General features: G+C 42.6%; 1 protein-coding gene across 6 annotated transcripts in view; it reads left to right on the top strand.

Annotated features, from left to right (window-relative positions):
* The window catches only part of ANKS1A (ankyrin repeat and sterile alpha motif domain containing 1A), a 168,107-nt gene that overhangs the window by 48,843 nt on the left and 91,707 nt on the right, over nt 1-27,557 (top strand). For 4 of the 6 annotated variants that reach the window (XM_055571653.1, XM_055571656.1, XM_055571651.1 and 1 more), the window contains exons 2-4: nt 20,319-20,399; nt 22,718-22,874; nt 24,982-25,044. In XM_055571653.1, the coding sequence (XP_055427628.1) occupies nt 20,319-20,399; nt 22,718-22,874; nt 24,982-25,044 (301 nt within the window). The remainder of the gene's footprint in view (nt 1-20,318; nt 20,400-22,717; nt 22,875-24,981; nt 25,045-27,557) is intronic. The other 2 variants (XM_055571654.1, XM_055571657.1) reach the window with 1 other exon arrangement.

The raw sequence follows: 27,557 nt of genomic DNA, 5'->3' as shown, positions 1-27,557 counted from the left end.
TCCAGCAGAAAAGTCCATCTTTCTTTGTTTTTAAATTGAGATATAATTGATATTCAATACTGTATTAGTTTTATATGTACACACGATAATTCAGTATTTGTGTACATTGTGAAATGATCGCCACAGTGAGTTTTGAGGAACCTCTGTGCTGGTTTCCATGTGGCTGCATCAGTATCCATTCTCACCAGCAGTACACAAGGGTTCCCTTTTCACTGCATCCTTGCCAGCATTTGATTTTTTGTCTTGTTGTTAATAACCATTCTGACAGATATGAGGTGGTATCTCATTGTGGTTTTGATTTGCATTTCCCTCATGATTCGTAATTTGAGCATCTTTCCATTTGTCTGTTGGCCTGTATGTCTTCTTTGGAAAAAATGTCTGTTCAGAGCTTCTGTCTTTTTTTTGGTCTACGGCACCCCTCGGCACCCCCTACATCCCCCCCCCCCAGCCCCCCAGTGAAAGTGCATCATCTTAGCCCCTGGACCACCAGGAAAAGTCTGTTTATTTTTAAATTGGATTGTTGGGGGTTTTTTGCTATTGAGTTTTAAAATAGCTTTCAGTGTATGGATCTTTCACTTCCTTGGTTAAATTTATTCCTAGATATTTTTTTCTTTTTGATGGAATTATAAATGGGATTGTTTTCTTAATTTCTCTTTCTGATAGTTTGTTATTAGTGTATAGTATTAATTTTGGCCTCATGGGATGAATTAGGAAGTGTTCCTGCTGGTTCTGTTTTCTGAAGTAGATTGCAGAGAATTGGTTTCTTTTCTTCAGTGTGTGCTAGAGTTCACCAGTGCGACCATTTGGGCTGAGTGCTTTGTGTTTTGTAAGGTTATTAATTATTGATTCAGTTTCTTTAATAAATATGGGCTCATTCAGATGCACTATTTCTTCTTGTGTGAATTTTGGTAGAAATTAGTTCATGTAATTTTCCAAATTTGTGGGTGTAAAGTTGTTCATAATATTGTTTTATCCTTTTAAAGTCCATGGGATTTGTAGTGATGGCCCCTCTTTCATTTTTAGTAGTAGTAATTTGTATCTTCTCTTTCTCTTTTTCTTGGTTAGCTCAGCTAGACATTTATTAATTGTGTTGATGTTTCCAAAGAACCAGCTTAGAGTGTGGTATTTTTAGTTCATATTACAGTTTAGAGCCGTATTAGTCTTGGCTTTGAGTCAGTAATTGCTAAGCATGTGTGTGCACAAAGGCATACGTATTAGGACTGTCAACACAGAGATAGTGTCAGAAATTTTTGGAGTCCATAGACTTTCTAAGGCTTTCATTATTAACAATGGTTATATGAAATGTTGAAATCTATCAAACTGTTGATTTTGGTAAGTGGTAAGTAGCCTTCTTTCATTTCACTTTCTTTGGTATGGTTTTGGTCACCACCTCTGGTACACTGTTATGAGCCTCCGTCTATAGTTCTTCAGGTACTCTGTCTACCAGATTTAGCCCTTGAGTCTATTTGTTACCTCCACTATATAATCATAAGGGATTTGAATAACCTAGTGGTTTTCCCTACTTTCTTCTATTTAAGCCTGAAGTTTGCAATACAAAGCTAATGACCAGAGCCACAGTCTTCTCTGGTCTTGTTGTTGCTGACTGTGTTGAACTTCTCCATCTTCAGCTGCAAAGAATATAATCAGTCTGATTTCATTATTGACCATCTGGTGATGTCCATGTGTAGAGTCATCTCTTGTGTTGTTGGAAGAGGGTGTTTGCCATGACCAGTGTGTTCTCTTGACAAAACTCTGTTAGCCTTTGCTTCATTTTGTGCACCAAGGTCAAACTTGACTACTATACTCCAGGTATCTCTTGACTTTTTACTTTTGCATTCCAGTCCCCTATGATGAAAAGGACATCTTTTTTGGTGTCAGTTCTAGAAAGGTCTTGTAGATCTTCATAGAATTGGTCAACTTCAGCTTCAAGGAAATTTGAGAGATAAATGGAACATTTCATGCAAGAATGGGCACAATAAAGGACAGAAATGGTAAGGACCTAACAGAGGCAGAAGAGGTTAAGAGGTAACAAGAACACACAGAAGAACTATACGAAAAAGGTCTTAATGACCCGAATAACCACGATAGTGTGGCCACTCATCTAGAGCCAGACATCCTGGAGTATGAAGTCAGGTGGGCCTTAGGAAGAGGCATTGCTATGAACAAAGCTACTGAAGGTGATGGAGTTCCAGCTGAACCATTTAAAATCCTAAAAGATGATGCTGTGAAGGTGCTACACTCAGTGTATTAGCAAATTTGGAAAGCTCAGCAGTGCTTTCAACAGGACTGAAAAAGGTCTGTTTTCATTCCAGTTTCAAAGAAGGGCAATGCCAAAGAATGTTCAAACTACCATATAGTTGCCCTCATCTCACATACTAGTTAGGTTATGTTCATCCTCTAAGCTAGGCTTTAGCAGTACATGAACAGAGAACTTCCAGATGTAAAAGCTGGGTTTAGACAAAGCAGAGGAACCAGAGATCAAATTGCCAACATCTGCTAGATCATAGAGAAAGCAAGAGAAGTCCAGAAAAACATCTTTCTGCTTCATTGACTACACTAAAGTCTTTGTGTGGATCACAGCAAATTATGGAAAATTCTTAAAGAAATGGAAATATCAGACCACCTTACATATCTCCTGAAAAATCTGTGTATAAGTCAAGAAGCAACAGAACTGGACATGAAACAACAGACTGGTTCAAAATTGGAAATGGGGTACATCAAGGCTGTATATTGTCACCCTGCTTGTTTAACTTATATGCAGAGTACATCATGTGAAAAGCCAGGCTGGATGAATCACAAACTGGAATCCATTTTGCTGGGAGAAATATCAGCAACCTCACTTATACAGATGATACCACTCTAATGGCAGAAAGTGAAGAGGAACTAAAGAGCTTCTTGATGAAGGTGAAAGAGGAGACTGAAAAAACTGGCTTAAAACTCAGCATTCAAAAAATGAAGATCACGGTATCCAGTCCCATCACATCATGACAAATAGATGGGGAAAAAGTGGGAGCAGTGACACTTTATTTCTTGGGCTCCAAAATCACCATCAATGGTGACTGCAGCCATAAAATTAAAAGACACTCCTTGGAAGAAAAGCTATGACAGCATGTTAAACCTAGACATATAAAACCTAGACAGCATATTAAAAAGTAGAGACATCACTTTGCTGACAAAGGTCTGTGTAGTCAAAGCCATGGTTTTTCCAGTAGTCATGTATGGATGTGACAGTTGGAGCATAAGGAAGGCCAAGCACCCAAGAATTAATGCTTTTGAACTGTGGTTTTGGAGAAGACTGTTGAGAGTCCCTTGGACAGCAAGGAGATCAAACCAGTCAATACTAAAGGAAATCAATCCTGAATATTCATTGAAAGGACTGATGTTGAAGCTGAAGCTCCAATACTTTGGCCACCTGATGCAAAGAGCGGGGTGGAAAAGACCCAGATGCAGGGAATGATTGAAGGCAAAAGGACAAGAGGGTGGCAGAGGATGAGACGGCTGGATGGCATCACTGACTCAATGGGCATGAGTTTGAGCAAGCTCCGGGAGATGGTGAAGGACAGGGAAGCCTGGTGTGCTGCAGTCCATGGGGTCACAAGGAGTTGGACACAACAGCTCAACAACAGCAACAGCAGCAAAATAGAGTGACATGGATTTAAGGGTCAGGCAGAACGAGGCCACATGCTGGCTGCTTGTGCTCCCTGAGTGTCCTTGGGCAAGTGACTTCACCTCTCTCTTTAGCTTCATCTCTCTGAGCATGTGAAAGTTCTTATTTTACTATTTAGTATGAAAAGTAGAGCGGATGCATGTTAGGTGTCTAGCATAATACTTAGTTCATAGCAGACTCTCTGTGTAGCTGCTGTACTAAAAGACAACACCTGTTAGACTCAGTGAAGACTTCTTGGACTTCACTTTCTTGGCCATCAGCAGATGATATGACTTTCCTCTTGTTCTTTGATATATGAAGCTGCATTTCTTCCCATATGGAGGTTTGGTTGTTGTAATTGGCTGCCTCTTGACTTAGGTACATTTAAAATTCGAGAAGCAAAAAGCTATTCGAGGGAAAGCCTTCCAGTCTCGGAAAATGTTTTCTTTGTAACCTTCATGCTCAAGTCTCGTATTCCTCAGTTGGTAAATGCTACACGTAGCATGGCTTTGGTTTTTTAGCCAGGTGTTTGCCAACATTCTTAGTCATCCAAAATGAGTGCTTATTTTTGGATTGACTCCAAGGACAGGATACTGAGTGCCTTTTGGGAACGCTAGAAAAGGAATTTGGCAAGTAGAGCAGATTTGGGAGGCTGATTAAAATACAGACCTCAGTAGAGTCCCTGGGACAGGCTCTGGAATTAAACATTACAAATAGGGACAAAGAAAGGGAGAAAACCTGGACTTAGTAAACCAACTTCCTGTTGTTGTGTGTGTTTTTAATTTTCCAAAGTAATATGCCTTGTTCATCTATTTTCACTAACGGAAGTGGTTATAGTGCTACTAAATTATGGAAAAATAACTTTAAAATTTAGTTTAAGCAAAAAAGCTTAAGGCAGCAAACTGTATTATTTTCAGAAATAAATGCCATATCTCTTTCAAAAACAGGATGTAATTGTTATAAGGGAAATAATCAGCTTACAGAAGTCACCTTGGCTACACAGAACTAAAGCAAAGAAGAGATTCTTAATACAGTGATTCTGAGAAGGGGGTGGTAGCTTATATCATAGCTCTCTTGGTTCAGAGTAAATGATGATATTTGACTCAGAAGTCTGTTGCCATAGACTCACTCCTGAACAGGTTGGGATTTTGTCAATAGAGAGACTTAAGGCAGTGAAAATCTTTTGGGAGGTTATTTCGGGCATAAGGCAGGGACTATGGAAATGAAGAAAGTGATAGTCTCAGTTGTGTCCTACCCTTTGCGACCCGCTAGCCCTCCTCCAGGCTCCTCTGTCCGTGCAATTCTCCAGGGAACCATTCCCTTTTCCAGGGCATCTTCCTGGTCCAGGATCAAATCTGGGTCTCCTGCATTGTAGGTGGATTCTTTACCATCTGAGCCGTCAGGGAATTCCCTGGAAATGGGGAGATGGGGATGAATTTGTAAGCTGGTTTAGAAGCTAGGCTCTCTGGGATTTGGTAACCCTCTGTTGGCTCTTTCATCTCCCTAATCTCAGCATCACCTAAACCAGCAGCACGTTACCGTTTTGTACATTTCCAATAATGTCTTCTAAAATCCCCCAGCCTTTGAAATCACTGACCTAGTTGGTATCCTCCCCTGGGGACTGGCGGAGAAGGCAGTGGCACCCCACTCCAGTACTCTTGCCTGGAAAATCCCATGGATGGAGGAGCCTGGTGGGCTGCAGTCCATGGGGTCGCCAAGAGTCGGACACGACTGAGTGACTTCACTTTCACTTTTCACTTTCCTGCACTGGAGAAGGAAATGGCAGCCCACTCCAGTGTTCTTGCCTGGAGAATCCCAGGGATGGGGAGCCTGGTGGGCTGCCGTCTATGGGGTCGCACAGAGTCGGACACGACTGAAGCGACTTAGCAGCAGCAGCAGCAGCCTGGGGACTGCTACTGCAGTTGTTTGGCAAGCTTATTCATAGCCGCTGTGATTGAAGAGCTCCATTCAGAAGCAAATGGGAATAATTGATTTTCATCCTCCAGAGACTGGAAAAATCAAAGACCACAGGAGGTTTTTTAAAAAGGAGGCCAAACCCAGAAATAAATTTACTCCAGAACCCTATCTTAAAAGAACTCTGTTAAGTAAGAATCTTATACCTGGAAGCCCATTTCTCCGGAATAGATCTGGCTTCACTTAAAAAAGAAAAAGTGGTGTATGTGTGTGTGTGGTTTTTTTTTTGTATGTGTGTTGTTAAAGAAAAAGTTGTTCTTACACTTGTAAAACAGTAAGGAAAACTTTGAGACTACTGTAGTAGGAGTATCGCCTTAGGGGAGAGAGGCTCATCTTCAGATACAGCAAGGAGCATTTTTGGCAAAAAGGATGAATGAGTCAGTGGATGGAAAATTATTCAGAGGAGACATCAAGGGTAGGGGGATTCTTGCTAAACTGACCCAACAGGATTCTTGCTAAAGGCAGGTGAAGGACTTCTTAGACATCAAAGAGGAGGGATGGGGAACTTCATCAGATATCAAAGGTGGGAGAACTCTTGATAAACTTACTTAACAGAATTCTTGCTAAAACTGGACTGGGCAAGTCAAAGATAGGATGGGAACCAAAATCAAGGCCTAGTTGAAAAGAATGTTCAGAGGAGCCATAATAAAGTTTGGTCAAGGAGAGAGTCTGTGTGTGTGTGTGTGTGTGTGTGTGTGTGTGTGATTACAAAAGTAGTTCAGGCCTCACCCCTAGAACCAATCAGTCTTAACAGTTTGGTAGATAGCCTTCCATATGTTAGTGCAGGCGTAGAAAAATGCAGTGTTCTTACTGCAGTGACGTCATACTCTGCACACTGTTATGCAGGTGCGTTTCCCACTTCATGTATCTTACAGGTTTTTTCATGTCAGCACATATACACTGGTCTCATTCTTTAGAATGTTTTGCTTCACTTTAGATATTGATGCCAAACTATATTTTAGATTCCGGTTTACCATTTTTTTTTCACATGCATTATCCTGTTTATTCCATAAAATAGCTCTCTCAGGGTAGGGGTGGGACAAGTGACATCTCTGTTTTACATAAAGTTTAGATGATCTTTAGCTGATCCAACATGTCAAGTCCAGGATTCACTCATATGGGTAAGTTGCTTGTGTGAAAAAGGATTTAGACCTTTGACATTCAGCCTACAAATTAGGAACATTCAGAACACTGTTTCTGTTGTGGTGCTTGGTACATTTAGGAAATATTTGTGGTGTGTGTAGGACCTAGAATCTGATAATAAACTTCATTTGAGGTATACATTAGATGTACACTTTTGCATTATTTCTATATTGAAATTTTTTGGTCATTTTAATTTCCTCAGAACAACAAAATAATTATCTTGAATATTTTAATATTAAATGAATTCAGTCAGCTTGTAGCTCTCATTATAACGATGCTTTCAGTAGTTACCTCTAAGTAACAAGGTTTGTCAGCTAATTGGATTTCTGGAAATGTTAATGGGAGTCTTTTGGTTAACTACCTCTAATCATTTCCCTCTGGGATCTGGTTCCTATCTAGGATATAGTGCCTCTCTCAAGACTCTTTATTGGTTTCCTGTACCCCTACAGAGAAAAAAACGAGTAAAGCAGAATGAATGAGGATCGGGCAACGTAAAGCTGGGCGGAAATGAAAGTGTATGAACTGTGGGGAGTTTGTCTTACTCAGGAATGAGAAAAACAGCCAAGAGAGTGGTTTTCAAGAGGTTGTATATAGCACAGCATTACGATTTTAGGGGTAAACCCAATGTCACCCCTTCCAGGTCTGGGGCAGTGGGTAAATGACTCACCCCATACTGCCAGTTTCCTTGGGTTCGTTTATATGGTTCCGATAGGGAGTAAATAGTGAGTTATTTAATTGACTGAAAGTATACTTGGCTCATAGTGAACATTTAATACTGCCTGTTACTTTCAGGCCTTTTAGATTCAAAATTTCAAGAGAAGGGTCTCAAAATCTGAATGGAGTATATAATGACCATATAATTTATTGTCCAGGCCAGGATGCTGTTAATTATTATGCTGGGACAACAGATATAAGCCAGGATTTATGACTTCCCTGAGTTGGAGAAATCTTTGCTCCCAAAAGTGACGGACAAAGGCATCTTGCCTTCCTTCCTGCCCAGCTCAGTTCAGCCTGTGGACTTTGACAAGCCAAGGAGCAAACCGTTCTTAAAAGTTTTTCTGTGTACACACGCACACATTCTCCTCCCCTCACCCCTCATACTCACACTAAACAATAGAAGGAACAGTGCTTTTTCTTCCTGAGTAACATGTTGCCTTACAGTAATACGAACTGCACATATTTAGAGGTATTTGTGTAGTATTTTTTATTCAAGAAATAACTAGGTAGAGGATATGAGTTCTTGGAAATAGTTTCCATGATCTAAAGTAATTTACCATCGCTGTCTTGGAAGAGGTGGGCCCCTCCTGCCTTTATGTGTAGATTTCTCTTACGCCTGGAGCTCCCCATGTGCCTGGTGCGGGGCTTTCTTGGCAGTGAGGATACGGTGGTAAACATAACATACTCTGATCTGCCCAGAAGTTGCTTGGGGTCTAGTAAGAAAGGCAGTCAGATAGGGACAAGCATAGAGCTCTGAACTGAGCTCACTGTCATCAAGGCAGAGTACAAGGAGCTCTCTAAGTAACTCATGAAGAATCCTGCCTGGCTGAGGGAAAAAAGGAGGAGTTCCTGAGAGCTTTGCTCGGTGCTGCAGAGGCGCTGAAGAGGCAGGATGGACTGGGGGCTTGGGGAGGAAGGAGGTGGGGGCATGGCCTTCTGGGAAGCGTTTGCCCTTAAGGGGTCACCTTGGCTGCAGTGTGATCACGTACCTGTCTCCCTGGTTGCAAAGCCTTTTCATCCTTTTTTCTTGAGAACTGATGCCATTCATCCTGGTGGTCCCTGTGTTCCCTTAGCATCTGCACAGTTCTTTTATAGCATGAACTACATTGCATTATGGGCTTCCGTCATAGCTCAGTTGGTAAAGAATCCGCCTGCAATGCAGGAGACCCTGGTTCAATTCCTGGGTCAGGAAGATCTGCCGGAGAAGGGCTAGGCTACCCACTCCAGTATTCTTAGGCTTCCCTCGTGGCTCAGCTGGTAAAGAATCTTCCTGCAATGCGGGAGACCTGGATTTGATCCCTGGGTTGTGAAGATCCCCTGGAGAAGGGAAAGGCTTACCCACTTCAGTATTCTGGCCTGGAGAATTCCATGGACTGTATAGTCCATGGAGTTGCAAAGAGTTGGAGACGACTGAGTGACTTTCACTTTCGCTTTAACATTGCATTATAATTTTTTGTTTCCGTGCCTTTGAGGCTCTTTAGGGCAGTGGCTTGGTCTTGTTTATTATAAGGAACCTAGAATAGCACAGCAGCTTTCCCCTTCTTTCCCCCTCCCCACAAATATTTGCATATTTCCTGTGTGCTTGTTGCTTGGGAATGGGGCACAGTCTCTAGTGTCATAGAGGATGCAATGTGGCAGGAATCAGGATTTTGAACTCTGGAGACCATTCTCATGCAGTTCAGCACTTCTGTGCCTTTCTTACAATTGTGAAACAGAAATGGAATGCTTAAGTGTTAAGAAGCCAGGCTAAAGTAAACTGAATCAAATAAAAATTAAGGGCCCCCAAAGTAATTGCATAAATGGTAAGGGAAATATGGCTTATAAAAAAGTGATTATACTTGCATTATTCCTCATGACTTCCTCGTGGTCAGAGCGGAACGCTCCCACAGTGGTGCTCATGTCCACAGCCATGCAGAGACTCTGTGCTTCCTCCTGCCTCCATTCCCATTCCCCCTTCTGGGTACAGTGACTGAACCTCGCAGTTACTGGAGTGAATGTATAAGGTTTCTCACAGCCCTTGCTCTCCGGAAACTTGCCTGTGTGTGTGTGTGTGGTGTGGTGTGGCTTGTGCACAGTTAACTCACTGGAAACAGGAGATTGTTGTCCTTGGCAGGAGAGGGGAGAGCTCCTTGCTGGCGTTGTGGAACAAGAAGAACATCCTTCTTGTGATGTTTGTGAGTTATATCACCTGTAAGTTTAAAATGGGGCATTGCCTTTCCACTGTTTGTCTCTCGCAAGGGAATAAACCCTTCAAAGTCACTGCCTTTCATCACACATTTGGAACACCAAACCCATGGCCACAAAAGCCAAGGTGACCAGAAATACATATTTCACAGCTGACAAGGACTTGTTCACCCTGGTGTGTGGTGTCAGAATCGTTTCTGCACCATCCTCAACGGGGCCATTTCTGCCCACTTGAGTTCTTTTTTGGGAAAGCAGCCACTTCCAGCTCTTGGCTCTGAATTTCAGGCGTTTCCTCTGTATTTTTGATTACTATGCTTTTGCTGCTTTCTTGATTTTAAAATTTTAGAATTTTTATCTGTCTCTGTTAAGGAAGAGCAGGGTTTAGCTTTCTTTGACTCGCTAGGTCCACTGCCTCCCCCTTCATCCTTCAGATATATGACAATTTTTAGTTAATCAGTATCTAATGTTTATATTATTAAGGCTATTAGTATTTTTCACCTGCCAAACCAATTAGTATACTACAATCGTCTCTCTCTCTCCTTTTTCTTGTATTACCTGTCTTGGTGGTTTTCTGAGTTTCCTATATTTAGCTCAGTTTTTTTTTTTTTTAGTAAGATCTAGTAGGCATTTATAAAACATTCCATATAACTCTGGCAGAATACCTATTATTTTTTTCAATTGCCTGTAGAACATATACCAAGATAGACCATATGCTAAGCTACATAAGACAAAATTTGGTATCTGTTTTCTGATCACAGTGGAATCAAACTAGAAATCAGTAACATTAGACAACAGGAAAATCTCCAAATGCTTAGAATCTAAACAACACACTTCTAAATAATCCATGAGTTAAGAAGTCTCAGGGAAATTAAAAAAATAACTGAACTAAATGAAAATGCTATCAAACTGTGTGGGATGCAGCCAAGGCAGGGCTGAGAGGGAATTTTTTTTAAAACTTCTTATTTTTATATTGGGGTATAGCCGCTTAACTCTGTTTTGATGATTTCTGGTGAACAGTGAAGGCATTCAGCCATACTTATCCAGCTCACTCTTTTTTTTTTTTTTTTGCGGGGAGAAATATCAACAACTTTATTTATTTATTTATCTTTTTTTTAATTTAATTTTATTTAACTTTACAATATTGTATTGGTTTTGCCATATATCAAAATGAATCTGCCACAGGTATACGTGTGTTCCCCATCCTGAACCCTCCTCCCTCCTCCCTCCCCAACTCACTCTTAATTCCTAAACTACAGCCGTAAATTTTGAATCCCTGAATACTCTTTTCCAAGTCCCAGGCAGACATGTCAGTTGATCTCATCAGTCAGTTTCGTGTTCTCCTGCATCCCCAAAGCCCCGCGTCCTCCAGGGCGGCTGGGTGTTCTTGCGGCTCACTCCACCCCGTGCTTTATTCCCTTTGCCTTTTTTTTGTTGTTCGGTTTCCTGGATGCCTGTCTTCCTCTTTTTTGACTTGCTCATTTATTTGGTAGAGCACATCCTCCAGTCACTTCCTGATAAAAGGGTGTGTGGGAGGTAAAATTTAAGGCTCTGCATGTCTAAAAATATCTTTATTCTCTTTTTATACTTGACTGATTTTTGGTCTGCTATAGAATTCTAGGTTGGAAATCATTTCACTTTTGAATTTTGAAAGTACTGCTTTTTTGTCTTATAGCTTCCAGAAATGAAAGCCATAAGACTTTGTGAAAATCTTGAAATAATTGAAAATTTGATGCACTCAATCCTTTGTATGCAAACTATTTTTTCTCTCTGGAAAGTATATTGTCTTTATCCCATGTGTTTAGAAATTTCATTGTGCCATGATGGGAATGGGTCTTTCTAAAAATTATTCTTTGTACTGAATTTAGGATGGACTATTTAAACTGGAAGTTCACATTCTTCAGTTCTAGGAAAATTTCTTAAGTTATTTCTTTGATAATTTTCTCCTCTTTCTTTTCTCTGGAACTTTTGGTTCTCTAATTTTCTTATCTTTTCTCTGGAATTTCCCCATCTCTTCTTTTGGTTCCACTTTCTGCAAGGTTTACACAGCTTTATCATCAAGCTCTTTGTTTATATTTATATTTCTACCATCATGTGTTTAATTTCCAAAAGCTTTACACTGATGTAGTTTTTTCTAATCCTGTTCTTGTGTGATAATAGGTTTTTTCGGTTGAGGTTTTATTTGGTTTCTTATTTGTGCTCCTTTGAGTCACTTTATTTTGTTTTGTGTTCTCTATTTTCGTGTTTGCCTTCCTCAGCTGTATCAGGATCCTTGGTTGTCATTTTTGTTTAAGCTTCCTCGTGGCTCAGATGGTAAAGAATCTGCCTGCGATGAAGGAGACTTGGGTTTGATCCCTGGGTTGGGAAGGCCCCCTGGAGAAGGGCACGGCAGCCCACGCCAGTGCTCCTGCCTGGAGAGTCCCATGGACAGAGGAGCCTGGCGGGCTCAGGCCATGTGTCACAAGGAGTTGGCCATGACTGAGCATCCGAGCACTCCTGCCTGGGTGCAGGAATGAGAGTCTCCTGGCTGCCCTGGATGTGACTGGGGACCTGGTGGCCTGTCGCTGCCTTGTATAGAATTCGTATTGGGTCCTCGTTTCCAGCTCCTCCTCATGCCTGGGCTCCTGTGCCACCAGGGGCCTCTAATCCCTGAGCCTTCCCTGATCAGTTGGCCTCTCCTTCTCTGGCTGCAGGGATTCATTCTTTCAGCTTTGCTAATTTCTCTACTTTTCATCTTCTAAAAACACCGCCATTTTATGTTCACTGTTATTTTTCTCCTATTCTTTTTGTTTTTACCCTCACTTTAATGAGGATTGAGCAGAAATAAAAATACACATTCAGTGTTTCCCAGTTAACTAAAATTGTTTTGGGTTTTTTGGTATGATTGTTTCATGTCTGTGAGTTTTGTCTTTCTCCAGAGATCACCAGCTTCTCTTAGAATGAAAGTGGCTTCCCTTTTCTTTCTCCTTTCAACAGTTAAGTATGTGGAAAGCATTTTAGTAAGGATGTGTCAAATTCATTTGAGTGAGATGAAGTTTTTGTAAAATTAGACGGACTTTGGACAGTGTTTCCTTGTGTTGGAAAACTACCAGTCCTTTCGGAAGCTTAGAGATAAGTTTGCCTCTGTAAGGATGACCAAAAGAGGGAAACAGCGAACGCCTTTGGCAGAAAAAGGCTGATGACACAAACTCCTGTTTAGACCATAATGATTTAATGAGGACCTGATGGAGAGCTGCCGAGAGCCTCTCTTCCCCCCCTCAAGTTCATTGCCATTGCTTCCTCTTCAAAGAACTGGTGATGGAGCAGGCCCTGTCCTGCCTTTGTGCTCAGTCTGACTTCCTGAGAACTAATGCAGGAGGAGACACATCATGGTCCAAGTTGTTTTGTCTCAACAGTCAAGGTCGAGAGCCTGAATAAACTGGAAGGAACACGCATTAGAAGTCAGACATGGGATTTTCTTTCCATTCCACATTAATTAGCTGTATGACAATCAGTAAGGCATTTGGATTTCAGTTTTCTTACCTATAAGATGGAAATAATGTGCTGATACTTTGCTATACCATAATGTGGTTGTAAGGGTTGAACAAGGGCATGTCAGCATTTGAGTGTTGTCATTTAAGCTAGTCATGTAACCACAGCATTTCACACCATCATGTGCTGTGCTGTACCTGGTCTTTCAGTCGTGTCTGGCTCTTTGCGATCCCATGAACTGTAGCCCACCAGGCTGCTCTGTCCATGGGGGTTCTCCAGGCAAGAACACTGGAGTAGGTTGCCATGCCCTCCTGCAGAGGATCTTCCCGACCCAGGGATCGAACCCAGGTCTCCCACACTGCACACAGATTCTTTTCATCTGAGCCACTAGGTAAGCCCAAGAATACTGGAGTGGGTGGCCTAGACCATCATGTCTACCTACTGACTGACTAGACATCTACACGTGGGAGTCAAATTCATTTCAGCCTCAACTAAACCCACAACAAAACTCCCTGTGCCTGCCCCCAGCACACACTGTCACAGTCACAAGACAAACCAACGCTACTTTTCCTCCTTAATTTACTGTCTCGTTAGCCACTGAATTGTTTACTGCCCTCTCCCCATTTAGTCACCAGATCCTGTCTTTTCTATTGAATCTGTTCTTTTTTCTCCATCTGCCCTGCCACGCCCTTTGTTCAGGTCCTCACTTCATGCCCAAATCACTAACTTGGAAGTTAGTCTGGTCTCCATCATTTCTGTAAATGCTTAGCATAATGATTTTCCCCCAATTGAGACGTATTTCAGACCGTCACAACAGTATGGTAAATAACAGATTTATTAGGTTCCCATCTAGGTTACTTCCCAGCTGTCAATAGAAAGATTTTTCTGAAATACACATCTGATCATTCCCTGCTTGAAACTTTGCAGTGGCACATAGGAGCCTTCATGGCTTGGCTCTGCCTACCTGTCCATCCACGCATTCACTATCATGCTCCAGCCACTCAAAATAATTGGTAATTGCATTTGCCCCAGTTTGCTGGGACTACTAAGGAGACCTTGAATTTGAGTTTCCTCTTTTTTTTTTTTTTTTTTGAGTATAGTTGCTTTAAAATGCTGTGTTAGTTTCTATTGTACAGCAAAGTGAATCAGTTATGTGTGTGTGTGTGTGTGTGTGTGTGTGTGTCCCCTCTTTTGGACTTCCTTTCCATTTAGATCACCACAGAGCATTGAGTAGAGTACCTGATGGCTGTTTCCTCTTTGCTTCTTCTGCCTGGCTGATTGTCTAAGCTTTAAAGGCTCAGCTCAAATGTCTTCCTTTTCTGCAGGGCCTCCCTTATTCCCATTTCCCCATCAGCTACACTTTGAATACTTTCCAGAATGTCAGGCACTGTGTTGTCATTTGTTTACTTATGTGACTTCCTCACTCTCCTCTAGGGTGGAGACTATGTAGCACTCTGGCCTGTGCCAGATGGGGCCTGAACATATATGCAGTTGAACTGGATTGGACACTGCCAGCCCATTGAGATACCATTACTTGTCTCTGTAAAGTAAGCAGTTAGGTGACTGGACCACATGAAGCAGGCTTGCTGCCAGCTTAAGAGCCATTGAACGGGGCACCATTTGATCCTGATCCCACAGAGTAGTCACAGGTGAAGGTGGTCTGGCCACTTTGGTTTCAACTTATAGTTTTTCTATCTCTGTTTTATGTAAAAACATCTCAAATGCAGTAATTTTACATGTCCCATCAAGAGATTGTGGCCATTTTTAATGGATATGAGGCAGCAGGTTTGTCATGTTGCATGGAGATCATGTCACACTGGGGTCGCAGGTTCAGTTCAGTTCAGTCGCTCAGTCGTGTCTGACTCTTTTTGACCCCATGAATCGCAGCACGTCAGGCCTCCCTGTCCATCACAAACTCCCGGAGTTCACTGAGACTCACGTCCATCGAGTCAGTGATGCCATCCAGCCATCTCATCCTCTGTCGTCCCCTTCTCCTCCTGCCCCCAATCCCTCCCAGCATCAGAGTCTTTTCCAATGAGTCAACTTTTCGCATGAGGTGGCCAAAGTACTGGAGTTGCAGCTTTAGCATCATTCCTTCCAAAGAAATCCCAGGGCTGATCTCCTTCAGAATGGACTGGTTGGATCTCCTTGCAGTCTAAGGGACTCTCAAGAGTCTTCTCCAACACCACAGTTCAAAAGCATCAATTCTTCAGTGCTCAGCCTTCTTCACAGTCCAACTCTCACATCCATACATGACCACTGAAAACTCATAGCCTTGACTAGACGGACCTTTGTTGGCGAAGTAATGTCTCTGCTCTTCAATATGCTATCTAGGTTGGTCATAACTTTGCTTCCAAGGAGTAAGCGTCTTAATTTCACGGCTGCAGTCACCATCTGCAGTGATTTTGGAGCCCCAAAAAATAAAGTCTGACACTGTTTCCACTGTTTCCCCATCTGTTTCCCATGAAGTGATGGGACCAGATGCCATGATCTTCGTTTTCTGAATGTTGAGCTTTAAGCCAACTTTTTCACTCTCCACTTTCACTTTCATCAAGAGGCTTTTTAGTTCCTCTTCACTTTCTGCCGTAAGGGTCGCAGGTTAGGAAAAACCAAATGTTAGAAGTTGCAGACTGGTGGCCCTTGGGCAGTTCTTGTACACTGCTGTGCTCTTAGAAACATGAAGGATTCCCTTAAAGGGCTTAAAATATGTAGCATGGAAGCACAGCATAAAGGGTTTTCCCTGTGGTTTAAGGTCAAGTCTGATGAATGCTGTGGTGCGAGTGCACTGGATGTTTAGGACTCTCCTGCGCCGTTTTTAGGTTTTTGTTCTTGTTTTTCCCTTGGTTCTCATAGTGCACTGTGTCCTGCTCTCGTCTGGTAGTGAGTGGCCCTTTGGTACTGCTTTAGAAAAACCTCATAGAACAGCTGCGGTAGAGAGGAAGACCTAGATTGTAAATAGCTCTTTTCTTGGGCTTCCAAAAAGGAAGAAACTTGGGTGGAGGGGGATGTTACTACCATCCTGTCTGAAGCTAAGATTCCAAACAGAGAGCTGACAGTTCTCCATTTTCATTTAGGTTTTATTTAATATATTCCCCACTCCTTCAAATTTCTCGATAGGCATTTAGAGGAAATGCTTAGAGAAAAAGGAGGGGGAAAGGTCTTACCAAGTTGGGAAAGCTGCAGCTTCTTGCAGGAAATTCCTTATCTCTCTGCCTTGTCTTTTCTCATTGTTTTGAGATAGTTTTAGTGCTGGAATGGGCTATCCAGACTTAACGACCTCTAAACCAGAGACGTGGAGGGAAAAGTTAGAAAATGACAGAGGAATTGCTCAGTTCTGCCTTGTCATTAAAAGCAAGGGCCATTTAAATGTCAGGGGTTTTTGTTTTGTTTTTTTTGGGTTTTTTTGGCTGCACTGGGTCTTTGTTTCAGGGTGTGGACGGTGCATGGGCTTAGTTGCCCCCGTGGCATGTGGAATCTTAGTTCCCTGACCAGGGATTGAACCCACATCCCCTGCGTTGGAACGCGGATTCTTAACCATTGGACCGCCAGGGAGGTCCCTAAACATTAGTGTTAAGGTTACTTTGGGACCTGAATTGAGAAAGTTGAAAAGGTAGCAGCTTCCTAATCTGATACTAGGCGCCAACAGATCTGATGTCCCAGCTGCTCTAACCTGTGTGAGGATTCCCTCTTGCCCAACTCGTCTTATTTATTCCAGTCACCTTGCTGTTGTGTGCAGCGTTGTGTGACTACATCTTCACTTCATCTTGCCGTCCGCTTAGATCACGACAAAAGTCCCTGTTGGCCAAAGACCAAGAGTGCCTTAAAGGAGAGTTTTGGATCAGCCACTGATTTGGCTTATAATTTGGGGCAAATAATTTGTTTCTGGATTTCAGTGTCACCTATTTTGTAATAGAAAAATGATGATGTTTTGTTTTGTGGGGCAAATTGACTCTAAATATGAAAAGTCTACCTCCTAAATTTTCTAGATCTGTTTCACTTTCCAACGTTCTATTCATTGTCAGGCATCGGTTTATAATTTTTGGTTTAGGAAATGAGTTGTAAATGTGACAGAGATAATTGCTTTTAGCTCTTTGTTTGGAAGATGCTACAGGAATCCAAGCTTAATGGAGGATGAGGACCCCAGGAAGTCCCTCAAGTTCCTGACCTTATCACGAGTTTCCTTAACTGACAATGAACAAATAACTTAGCTATCAGAGTACACATGTCCTCTCTTCTCACTTAAAATTTATCTTGAGCTTTTAAGCCAAATACCTATATACTTATAAATAAAAGTGACTCGTTTACATATACAACCATTTATTGTTACTATTTTGATTTTTTGCTCTTCTTTTCCCTGTACGTGGCTTCCTTCCCATCATTTAAAAATATTATAAAAAGACCACTACGTGAATGCCTTCTCATCACTGTGTTCTGAATAGTGTGGCAGAATGTAGGGAAGAACCTGGAAGTCCTCCTCACACGCTACAGTGCCTCCCCACCCTGCCTCCTCCCCCAGAGGTGGACGGCCGCGCTTGGCGAGCGCTCTCTGCATTGCCATCCGTGTGTGTGTGTGTGTGTGTGTGTGTGTCTCTCTGTCTGTGTAAAATGAGGCCTCGTCTTTTATATATTATACAATGACTTGGTGAGCACTCTCTGCATTGCCATCCGTGGGGGGGTGTGTGTGTCTGTGTAAAATGAGGCCTCCTCTTTTATATATTATACAATGACTTTTTTTATTTTCACTTCACAGTAGTAACACACTGCATCTTACAAAATCTTTCCTTGTCAGGACACATAGTCCAACTTGCTTTCTTGTCTTTCCTTTGTTGTGTTAACTGTTAAGTAATAATTTATTTTGTGGGTGTACTTGGTGTTTAACTGCCCATCCATAGGTGGTCATTAAGTGTGTAGTTCTTACTCTGCAGTGAAGCATCCTGTACAAGGATGTGTCTCTGTGCACGTGTACGAGTGTTTCTGTTGGATAGCTGCCTGGAAGTGGAGATGCGGGCCCAGAGTGAATGCCTATTTTTGGTTTTGGTGGATGCTGCCAAATTGTATTCCCAGAGGAATTCACCAGTTTAAACTCATACCAGTTGAATTTAAGAGTTTGTTTCCCTGATCTTCACAAGCGTTTTATAATGTCATTATTTTTGTCAGGCTGATAGGCAAAAAGAAGTATGTGATTATTTTAGTTTGCATTCTTCTACATTGCGTTTCTGTATATCTAGGCTTTCTGATTTCTGCCTTTTAGGAATCCCTCAGTGTTGCCAGTTACTTGATAACATTTTTTTTTTTTAATATTCTTGGGTTGAATCTATCTATTTTATGTCTATCGGTTATCTGTGGTATAGGGTAGAAATTGTTTCACTTCACACAACTTTAGATAGGAGATGGAGTGGGCTTGTGTACCCAATCCACTGTCCTGATAAATCTCTCATATATATTTTTCCTCTATAGTATTTACAGTGTTGTTTCTTCTTTTCTTCTTAGCATTATATTGTATTCTCTGTTCTTACTAGATGGCAGTATAAATGGTACTTAATTCTATATGTCTACACCTTAATTATTATTTCTCTATTGATGGACCTTTGGACTGTTTCTAATATTTTATTGTTATAAATGATTCTGCTTCCAACATCTGCATGTCAAGTCTCTGCGCCCAGATGGTTTTACTGGTGATTCTTTATCATTTTAGTGCTCTATGTCAGTGATTCCTGGATATAGAAATAGGTAGATAGCTGCCCAGGTGATCTGTGACTTAAATCTAACACTGATATACCCAATAATGAGAGCACAAAAATAAAAAACTTTAGACCAGCCTCACTTAGGAATGCAGATGTGAAAATCCTAATCCTGAGTAAAATGCTTTCAAGTAGAATTCATTGACATGACCTTAATGGATAAGTGGTAAATAAGGTTTATTTCAGGAATGAAAGAATGACTCAGTATTAAGGAAGCTATTGATAACATTTTAGTTGGTTCATTGTGAAAAACTATGATTTTATCCATAGAGGTAAAAACATTTAAACAGTATTTCTAAAACATTTTTAAAAGGACGAAAAAAAATAAGATACTTCCTTTACATGTTATGGAGTGTCTACCTCAGGTCAGCTGTCAACAACATTAGAGGCGTTCTCATCAAAAGCAAGGACAAAACAAGGCTGCCCTCTGCTACTTAACGTTAGAAGTTCTGGCCAGTGTAGCAAGGTATGAAACAGGGGTCATAATTAAGACTTCAGGGATTAAATGAGGTGACATTTCAGCCTTCTTAGTGTGGTATTTTTGATTCAAATAGGGTGCTCATTCCAGTACTCTTGCCTGGAAAATCCCATGGATGGAGGAGCCTGGTAGGCTGCAGTCCATGGGGTCGCAAAGAGTCAGACACGACTGAGCGACTTCACTTTCAGTTTTCCCTTTCATGCATTGGAGAAGGCAATGGCAACCCACTCCAGTGTTCTTGCCTGGAGAATCCCAGGGACGGGGGAGCCTGGTGGGCTGCCGTCTATGGGGTCGCACAGAGTCGGACACGACTGAAGCGACTTAGCAGTAGCAGTAAGGTGCTCATTGTAGATTCTGTTGTTATTCTTTTTATTACCAATAAGACATATTCACAAAGGAAAGGCAAAATTGTCCCTTGCATCTTAACACATGTATCTGGGTGCTTTTATGAACATGGGTTCTTTGATTTTGGTCCTTGTGGTTGAATGATCCTGATAATTTGTCTGGTCTATGCTGAGGTCTCTCCAGCCTTCAGTCACCAGCCTTAGAGGTGAGTGCCTGTACCTATAACTGACAAGTGGTTTCATTCAGTGATATTTTTGATGACCTTTCAAAGAGCATTTCTTACAAGCCTGACAGTTTTCAGAGGCACAAGTCCCAGACTCAGTGAATAAAGAAGTTACCAGTGAGGAGAAGGACACAGGAAAACAAGCTCTGAAATGATGACAGTGCTGTCCTGGCACTTGACCCCTTACAGGAAGCCGCTGCTGTGCCCTCAGCGCCGCGCGCTCCCGCAGCGGGGCACACGCCGCGTGTTTCTGCAGTGGGACATACGCTGTGTGTTTCTATGGGCATGGCTGCCGTCCTGTATCAGGAGTCATATGGAAGTGACCTGTTGGGTTAAACACCACACAGGATTTTTCCCAAAGATTTGGTTTGTGACTTCAGTCTTTCTTTTTCCTTGTAGCATTTGGAGAGGGCCAAATGTGAACTGTGTTGACAGCACTGGGTACACACCTCTGCACCATGCTGCTTTGAATGGCCATAAGTAAGTATTAATGTGCTATGTTCCTGCCCCACTCTTCAGAACTCAGGCCTCAGGTTGTCTTTTTTTCTTTTTTTCCTTCCTTTAAAGATGTACTAAGAAGGGATGCTGAAAAACAGAGAAAAACTAAATTTAGTCTGTCCAGAATTCTTGAGTCTGTATTTAGTGTATACTTTAAACCTCATTCCCTAAGCCTTGCTCCAAAATAACGTTAAAAGCTTCTTTTCCCCTCTGAAATGGATCAGCACCATACAGTGATCTGAATATGACACTCACATTCGGGGACGCTAGATCGTAATGGGGCTGGATAATCTACCAGGTAACCAGCCTCTTAATAAGCTGAAAAGAGATCGAGTGGTCGGGAGAATCTTTCTGTTTACTTTATCTTTCTGCTTGCCACTCTTTCCTCATAAAAGTAGCCTTGTACACAACAAGAACCATTCTTGAGGGGAAAATACACCAATAATATGGCCTATTTAATTCTCTTAAGTACAGAGAAGTTCTTCGGATTTGTTATGTGGGATTTGTGTGGAAGCTTTTCTGGAGGTGTGCTCTGGCGGCCTGAGGCAGGCCCTGCCCTTCAGTGAAGGGGAAGGGACAGGCCCAGGGCAGGGGCAGGCCCCGTGGGGGAGTGCAGGCGCAGTGGGTAGATTTGCTGGAAGATGAAAACCGAAAACCAGAGTGTAGCAAAAGAGAGGGCGCCGGCGAGAGTTTGAGGCCTAATACAAGAGAAGATAAGCTGTAGTAGTTTAGTTTTTAGAAAAAACAGTTTATTGGGACCGTTTAGACTTTTCTGAGCAGGGAGCCGGGCCCTGCCACCTTGTGGTACTCTCTACCACTTTCGCAGTATTTGGCCCAGCCTAAGTGACTCCACTGGGCTTCCCTGGTGGCTCAGTGGTAAAGATTCCTCCTGCCAATGCAGGAGACTTGGATTCGATCCCTGAATCGGAAACATCCCCTAGAGGAGGAAATGGCAACCCACTCCACTATTCTTGCCTGGAAAATCCCCTGGACAGAGAAGCCTCAGTGGCTACAGTCCATAGAGTAACAAAAGAGTCAGACATTACTTAGTGACTAAACAATGACAACAACAAAATGACTCCAGGATGCTTTTCTAAAGTGAAGTGAAAGTCGCTCAGTTCTAACCAACTCTTTGCGACCCCATGGACTATACAGCCTATGAAATTCTTCAGGTCAGAATACTGGAGTGGGTAGCCATGCCCTTCTCCAGGGGATCTTCCCAACCCAGGAATCAAACCGGGGTCTCCTGCATTGCAGGTGGATTCTTTATCAGCTGAGCTATCAGGGAAGGCCGTAAGATATGTTGAATGTGATCATTTTCTGTAGTGCGGTCTTTTCTGTAACCATCTTAAACAAAGCCAACAAATAATCTGTAGAGACTTCCTCCCCCTTAAATAGTGGGGTGAAAGTGAAAGTGAAGTCACTCACTCGTGTCCATGGTGTCTTTGCGACCCCATGGACTGTAGCCTATCAGGCTCCTCCATCCATGGGATTTTCCGGGCAAGAGTGCTGGAGTGGATTGCCATTTCCTTCTCCAGGGGATCTTCCCAACCCAGGAATCGAACCCGGGTCTCCTGCATTGTAGACAGATGCTTTACTGTCTGAGCCACCAGGGAAGCCAAATAGTGGGGTAGCCAGAGTTAAAGTGGATCTTGGACTTAAATGACTGTAGCCAAGTTCACCTCCATATTCTGTTTTTGTTTACAGTGGGGATTTTCTTGGACCTCATGTGCATGGGGATAATTATACATTTTTATCTGCTTAATTAGTGATGTCACCAAGAAGGAAGCCAAGTCCTCCTTCCTGGATGTATCAAGTGATGCCATATGTGTCTTCTGCTTGCAGAAGTTTCTGTTTACGTTTGCAACCACTCTGAGTCGCTCTGCCCGTCTTATTTCCAGCTCCCACTTCACCAAATGCTTTGAATAATGTGGTGAATAATGATATTTGTTTTGTGTACTACTTTTATGTAAGTTCTGTCCCTGAATGCTATTTCAACATCACAAACAAGGAAACCAGACTTGTTCAAGATAATGGAAAATAAATGGATTATCTAGAATATAGCTAAACCAGGAGGTGAAGAGACAGTTGGGGTGTGGTTCAAGATGACTCAGCCGCTTGTCAACAGCTGTTCAAGTAGTCAGGGAATTAAAAGGAAGAATCAGGTGATAAGCTCAGGTAGAGATGGGAGCCAGGTGAGCTCCTCTCTGTGAACGGGCTTCCTGCTACACAGACGTGCAGAGCTGCTGGTAGGAAAGACTTGTGGGTTCTGCAACTCACAGTCGATTTTTGCCTTTTAGGGATGTGGTCGAGGTTCTTCTGAGGAACGACGCGCTGACCAACGTGGCTGACTCTAAAGGCTGTTATCCACTGCACTTGGCAGCCTGGAAAGGAGACGCCCAGATAGTGCGATTGCTCATCCATCAAGGGCCCTCACACACCAAAGTCAATGAACAGGTTGGAAGGAAGGGACGCTCTCTCCACACAGCTCCAGCCAGACCTTGGCAGCCACCTCAGGCCCACAGCTCAGATCTAAGGGAACCAGCTCTTCCCTGGCCTAAGAGTAATTCCCCTCTTCCCAGTGCCACTCTTTTTAGTGAATCAGAGAGACCTTGTACCATGAAGGGTGTGTTTCGTACGCAGATTTGGAATAGTACTGTAACAGCACAGGGCTGGAAATAATGCACATCCTGCACACTCGCCCAGGGCTCGTTGCCATCAACGTGGCAGTGCAGCTTGAGCTGCTAAACAAAACACTCCAGCGCGTGTCAGGACTGTGGAGACCATATTGTTTTGTGTGTATCAGAACTCTCAGAAGTGGAGGGATGCATGCTGTTAGCTGAAAAACGAAGACACTTAAGTGGAGGCCAGAGGTGACACAGCGGAGTGAAGATCATTTCAGTGGTGTCCTCTAATGTTCACTTACGACTGACCATTCTTAAATTAACACGTGATGCAGTATTATTAACCAAAGTACAGATTTTGTTCATTTTCACAAAGTTTTATGCTAGTGTCCATTATTTGTCTTCATACCTTATTCAAGAATCCATAGTGTATTTCGTTACATGGAGTAGCTTCAGCTGCCGGCAACAAATGCTGGTAGATTTTCTTTTCATTCTTATTCTGTTAAAAATTTTTTCTAATTTTCCTTGTTACGGCATCTTAGATACACCCATCATTTAAAAGTGGACATTTAATTTCCAAATACATGGGGGTTTTTAAGTAAAAAACAACAACAACAACAACAAAAAACACATTCTTTGATAAAGCAGAGTATTCTTAAAAAATAAAAAAGGCAGCTTTTGAGCAGAAACCCCATACACTGGCCATGGATTCAGGTGCCCTTAGACTGTACCTCCTCTTCTTTATATGTAGTCCTTTGGGAAAGTTATATTTGAATTATGAAGTTCTAGACCAGCCTTTCATGAAGTAACTCCCTACAGTTTGGGTCTGAGATGGTGTCAATTTGCAAGGAGATGGGCCCTCTCTCTATGACGAGCCATTCTCCTCTTTCTCTCTCTGCTCTGAGCTGAAGTAGGTGCTTGAATGAGAGAGATGCTGCCCATTCCCAGTAAACTTAGGATTCTTTTCCTAATGACATTGATGAGAGGAGGTTGTTCAGTGGCCTCTGGGATTAGATCAGGCTTAGTCCTCAAAAAAACCAGGAAACCGTTCTTGAAGTCCCTCCGGCAGCAGGACCATGCGCATTCTCAGTGAGCTGCTCAGAGCAGAGCGGGCTCTGGAGTCACGGAGAGGTTCGAGAAGACTGCTGCGGTGCTCCCAGCCCTCTCCATTTGGAGAAAGAGAGTGTGTGTGCTGTTCATCAGCTTCCCTTCCCCCTGCAGGCTGTATTTTCTGGATAGGTGAGCAACAGACATTCCAGATTGTTGATGAGGATGTTTGCTTTATAACATTAGGAAGGAAAATCATCTCTTTAAGTCTGCCTCTTACCTTAATGCAGTTTTACTCCTAGTTAACATGATGGTGATTGCTCTTACGTGGGGGAAATATTTTAAAGAGGTTTGCTATTAACCAATATCCCTCAAAGCTGAAAAATCACACACTAAAGTCCTCTTCATTGAAGACATTTTCAGCCACCATTCCTAATCCTGTCTCTGCTCACTTTTGCCTTGGAGCACAGCTGCTTGGGTTTTTGAGCCACTGGAGTGTGCTAGCTTGTCCTGCTCACAGCCACCTCCCGCCTGGAGTGTCTGTTGATAGGTGGCACCCCGGCCCCGTGCTTTGCATATCTGGCAGGCAGGTGGGTGGGGCAGGGGCTGGGCACAACCTCTGCAAGAGCTGGAAGAAACTAATGTACCTAGGCAGTGGTTACAAGTACTTCACTGATTTATTAAAAACCATTAATGTTGCTCCAGTTGGAAGCTTGGTCAAGAGGGGTGATGACAGATGACCTGGAGGTTGTCTTCTTTCGTTAACTTCCTTTTGAGGCGCCCAGAGGACAGATCCGAGTTGGTGTAGTGTTGGGACCCCTCAGGGCTGTGCATTGCATTGATATATTTCATCCATTTTATCATCACATTTTCTTTTCCTCTCCTTTTTATAGAATGCTCTTGAGATCAAAGAACTCAAAAAGTACGGCCCCTTTGACCCTTATATCAATGCCAAGGTGTGTACTTTGCTGCCAGGATTTCTCTGCATCATTTCTCCAAGCTGCACTTTCTGTTCTGTCCTCTCTAGCTTCCACTCTTGTCCGCTCAGACTCTTCTTCATCATCCTGACGTTTGTCTGCTTCTGCCCATCTGCTTCTTCTGGCTTGCCTGGGAATGGGAAAACACAGCTTCAAGGGATTTTGGTTTTGTTTTGAAAACCCATACCAGTTCTGGAAAGGTTGGGTGTTGTTTCTGGAATGTCTGAAAAGCTTCGAAGTGGCAGAAATGGGGAAATAGAAGGGACCATGTATAGCCATAATTTACTACCATGATTTCTAAAATCATTTAAATTCAAAAAAGAAAAATGCAATTAAAAGATGTCAGAAAATGATTTAATTGTACTTCCTAGATTAATTTTTTTAAGTTTGCTTTTTATATTTCTTTTGAGATGGAACCTGATTTTCCGTAGCTCGTGGTGAAGGTGTGGCCGAGGGGCATGGGTGACTCTGTTTTACCCGTAAAAGCTGCTGGTGTGGTTTCCCTCTCTTTCTTTGAGTTTGCGCCTGAATCTTTATTTAAAGCCTAAGTCTCTTCTCCCTAGCCATAGCTTCTCTCTCTGCTTGGACACTCTTGGCTCTTAGAACAGCTCAGAAGTAGGAAATGAAGTTGCAAGGCCAAGCAGGGCACTGGCCTTGAGTCTCCCTCCCTGGGCTGGGACAGATAACGGGCTGATGTAGTGATGAACATCCAGCCGCCGGCCTCTACTGCCTCTGGAGGCAGAGCTGGTGGGTTGGGTGATGATGTTAGCCCCTCTTCTCTGCGCTCTCACCTGCTGTTTTTGACTCAAGTTTTTGTTCAGATGAGGTTTTTCATTTTGGCAACAATCTGGAGTCTGGTTGAGTCACTGCATTGTTCACATCAGCTCCCTTTCACTTGCTCTGAGTTCAGCAGCTGCTGGGAAGGGATGCGTGAGGTCCTTCTGTGTGTTTCCAAATGCAAGGCAGATATTTCATGGTTTTCACTAACAGACACTGATTTAGCAAATGAGCTTCCTATGGGCTGGACCTCAGCGGGCTCTATGGGAGATTGCCCTCAGCTCTTGGGCCCTAATGGTGGAGAAGCAGTTTGATCTGGGGTGGTGAAACATGGTAGCTTTTGTTCTTGCCCGCTCTTTCAATTCTGTTTCTAATCTTCCAGAGGGGAGGGTACTCTGTCTTCTTTTTATTGGAGGTAGTGTGGCATAGTGGAAAACCCTCATTGATCAAGGTCTTTCAAGTCAGATCCAAGTTTGAATTCTGTGGTGCCACTTACTGATGTTGACTTGAACAAGTTACTTTATTTCTCTGAGCTTTAGTTTCTTCTTCTGTAAAATGGGGTTTACCATCTAATTGGCTGTATTATTGGAGTTCAAATAAGATCATGTACATAAAGTAAAAATATCTGATCAGTAGTAGTATTTGAGATTCTGATTTTAAGAGGTAGACATCGTGTGGCATTTCTGAAAGGCCATTTTGGAATTTGTTCTTTGTTACTAGTGGGGGGCACTTAATGCAACATTGCTCCATTGGTCCGGTCAAGGTTTTGTTTTGCGGGGAGGCACCTTAAAGTGATTGTTTCCCACTTGGTGGTTGGTTAGTTAGCTTATAAAGCTCTGATTAAAGGGTAAGACTTTGGTTCTTAAAAGCAGATTTTCCTATCCCTTGATTTTACACACATAAAAGAAACTTAGTCTAAATGGAATAAGAACTTCTCTCTTTGGAAATAGTCTTCCCTCAGTATTCATGAGAATATTGCTTCTAGGACCCGTGAGGATACTGTACTCAAGTTCTTATAATAAAATGGTGTAGTGTTTGCATGTAACCTACTTCTGTCCTGTACACCTTAAATCCTCTCTAGATTACTTATAATACCTAACAGTACAACGTAATACAATAATAATGCTGTATAAATAGTTGCCACAGGGGGACTTTGCTAGCAATCCAGTGGCTAAGACTCTGCCTTTCCAATGTAAGGGGTGTGGGACAATCCCTAGTTGGGGAGCAAAGATCCCATGTGCTGTGGGGTGTGGCTGAAAAAAGACTAGTTGCTATGTGGAAAATTAAAGTTTTGCTTTTTGGAACTTTCTGGACTCCCTCCCTGCCCTGAATATTTTTGACCCATGGTTGGTTGACTCCTCCGATGAAGAACTCATGGATGGGAGGGCCAACTGTGTTACCCTTTGCCTCTGCCCCACCCACCAACCCCTCAAAGGCCAAACGATGTAAACTCCATTAAAGGATAAAGCTGTTTGGGTTGTGCTAGAATGCAGACTCTTCTCGGGCTGATAAGATTCTAACCTCCCTAGGTTTTATTCCTGACTCAGTGGGTTTTTATTGACCTGGTGTGTCTAAGAATTGTTTTTGCTAAAGTACATTTGTATGCTGAGTCCTGTCAGGCACCTGCAGACACAAGAAGTTGCAGATGCCCTTCCTGGGAGCAGAGGGAGTTTTCATGAGCTTTTATCTTCCTCTTCACTCTACAGAGCCTTTCC

The sequence above is a fragment of the Bubalus kerabau genome, chromosome 3 (genome assembly GCF_029407905.1).
Source record: "Bubalus kerabau isolate K-KA32 ecotype Philippines breed swamp buffalo chromosome 3, PCC_UOA_SB_1v2, whole genome shotgun sequence".
Classification (NCBI taxonomy): domain Eukaryota; kingdom Metazoa; phylum Chordata; class Mammalia; order Artiodactyla; family Bovidae; genus Bubalus; species Bubalus kerabau.
The sequence above is the reverse complement of the archived record's forward strand: the minus strand, read 5'-3'. Positions and strand labels throughout refer to the sequence as shown.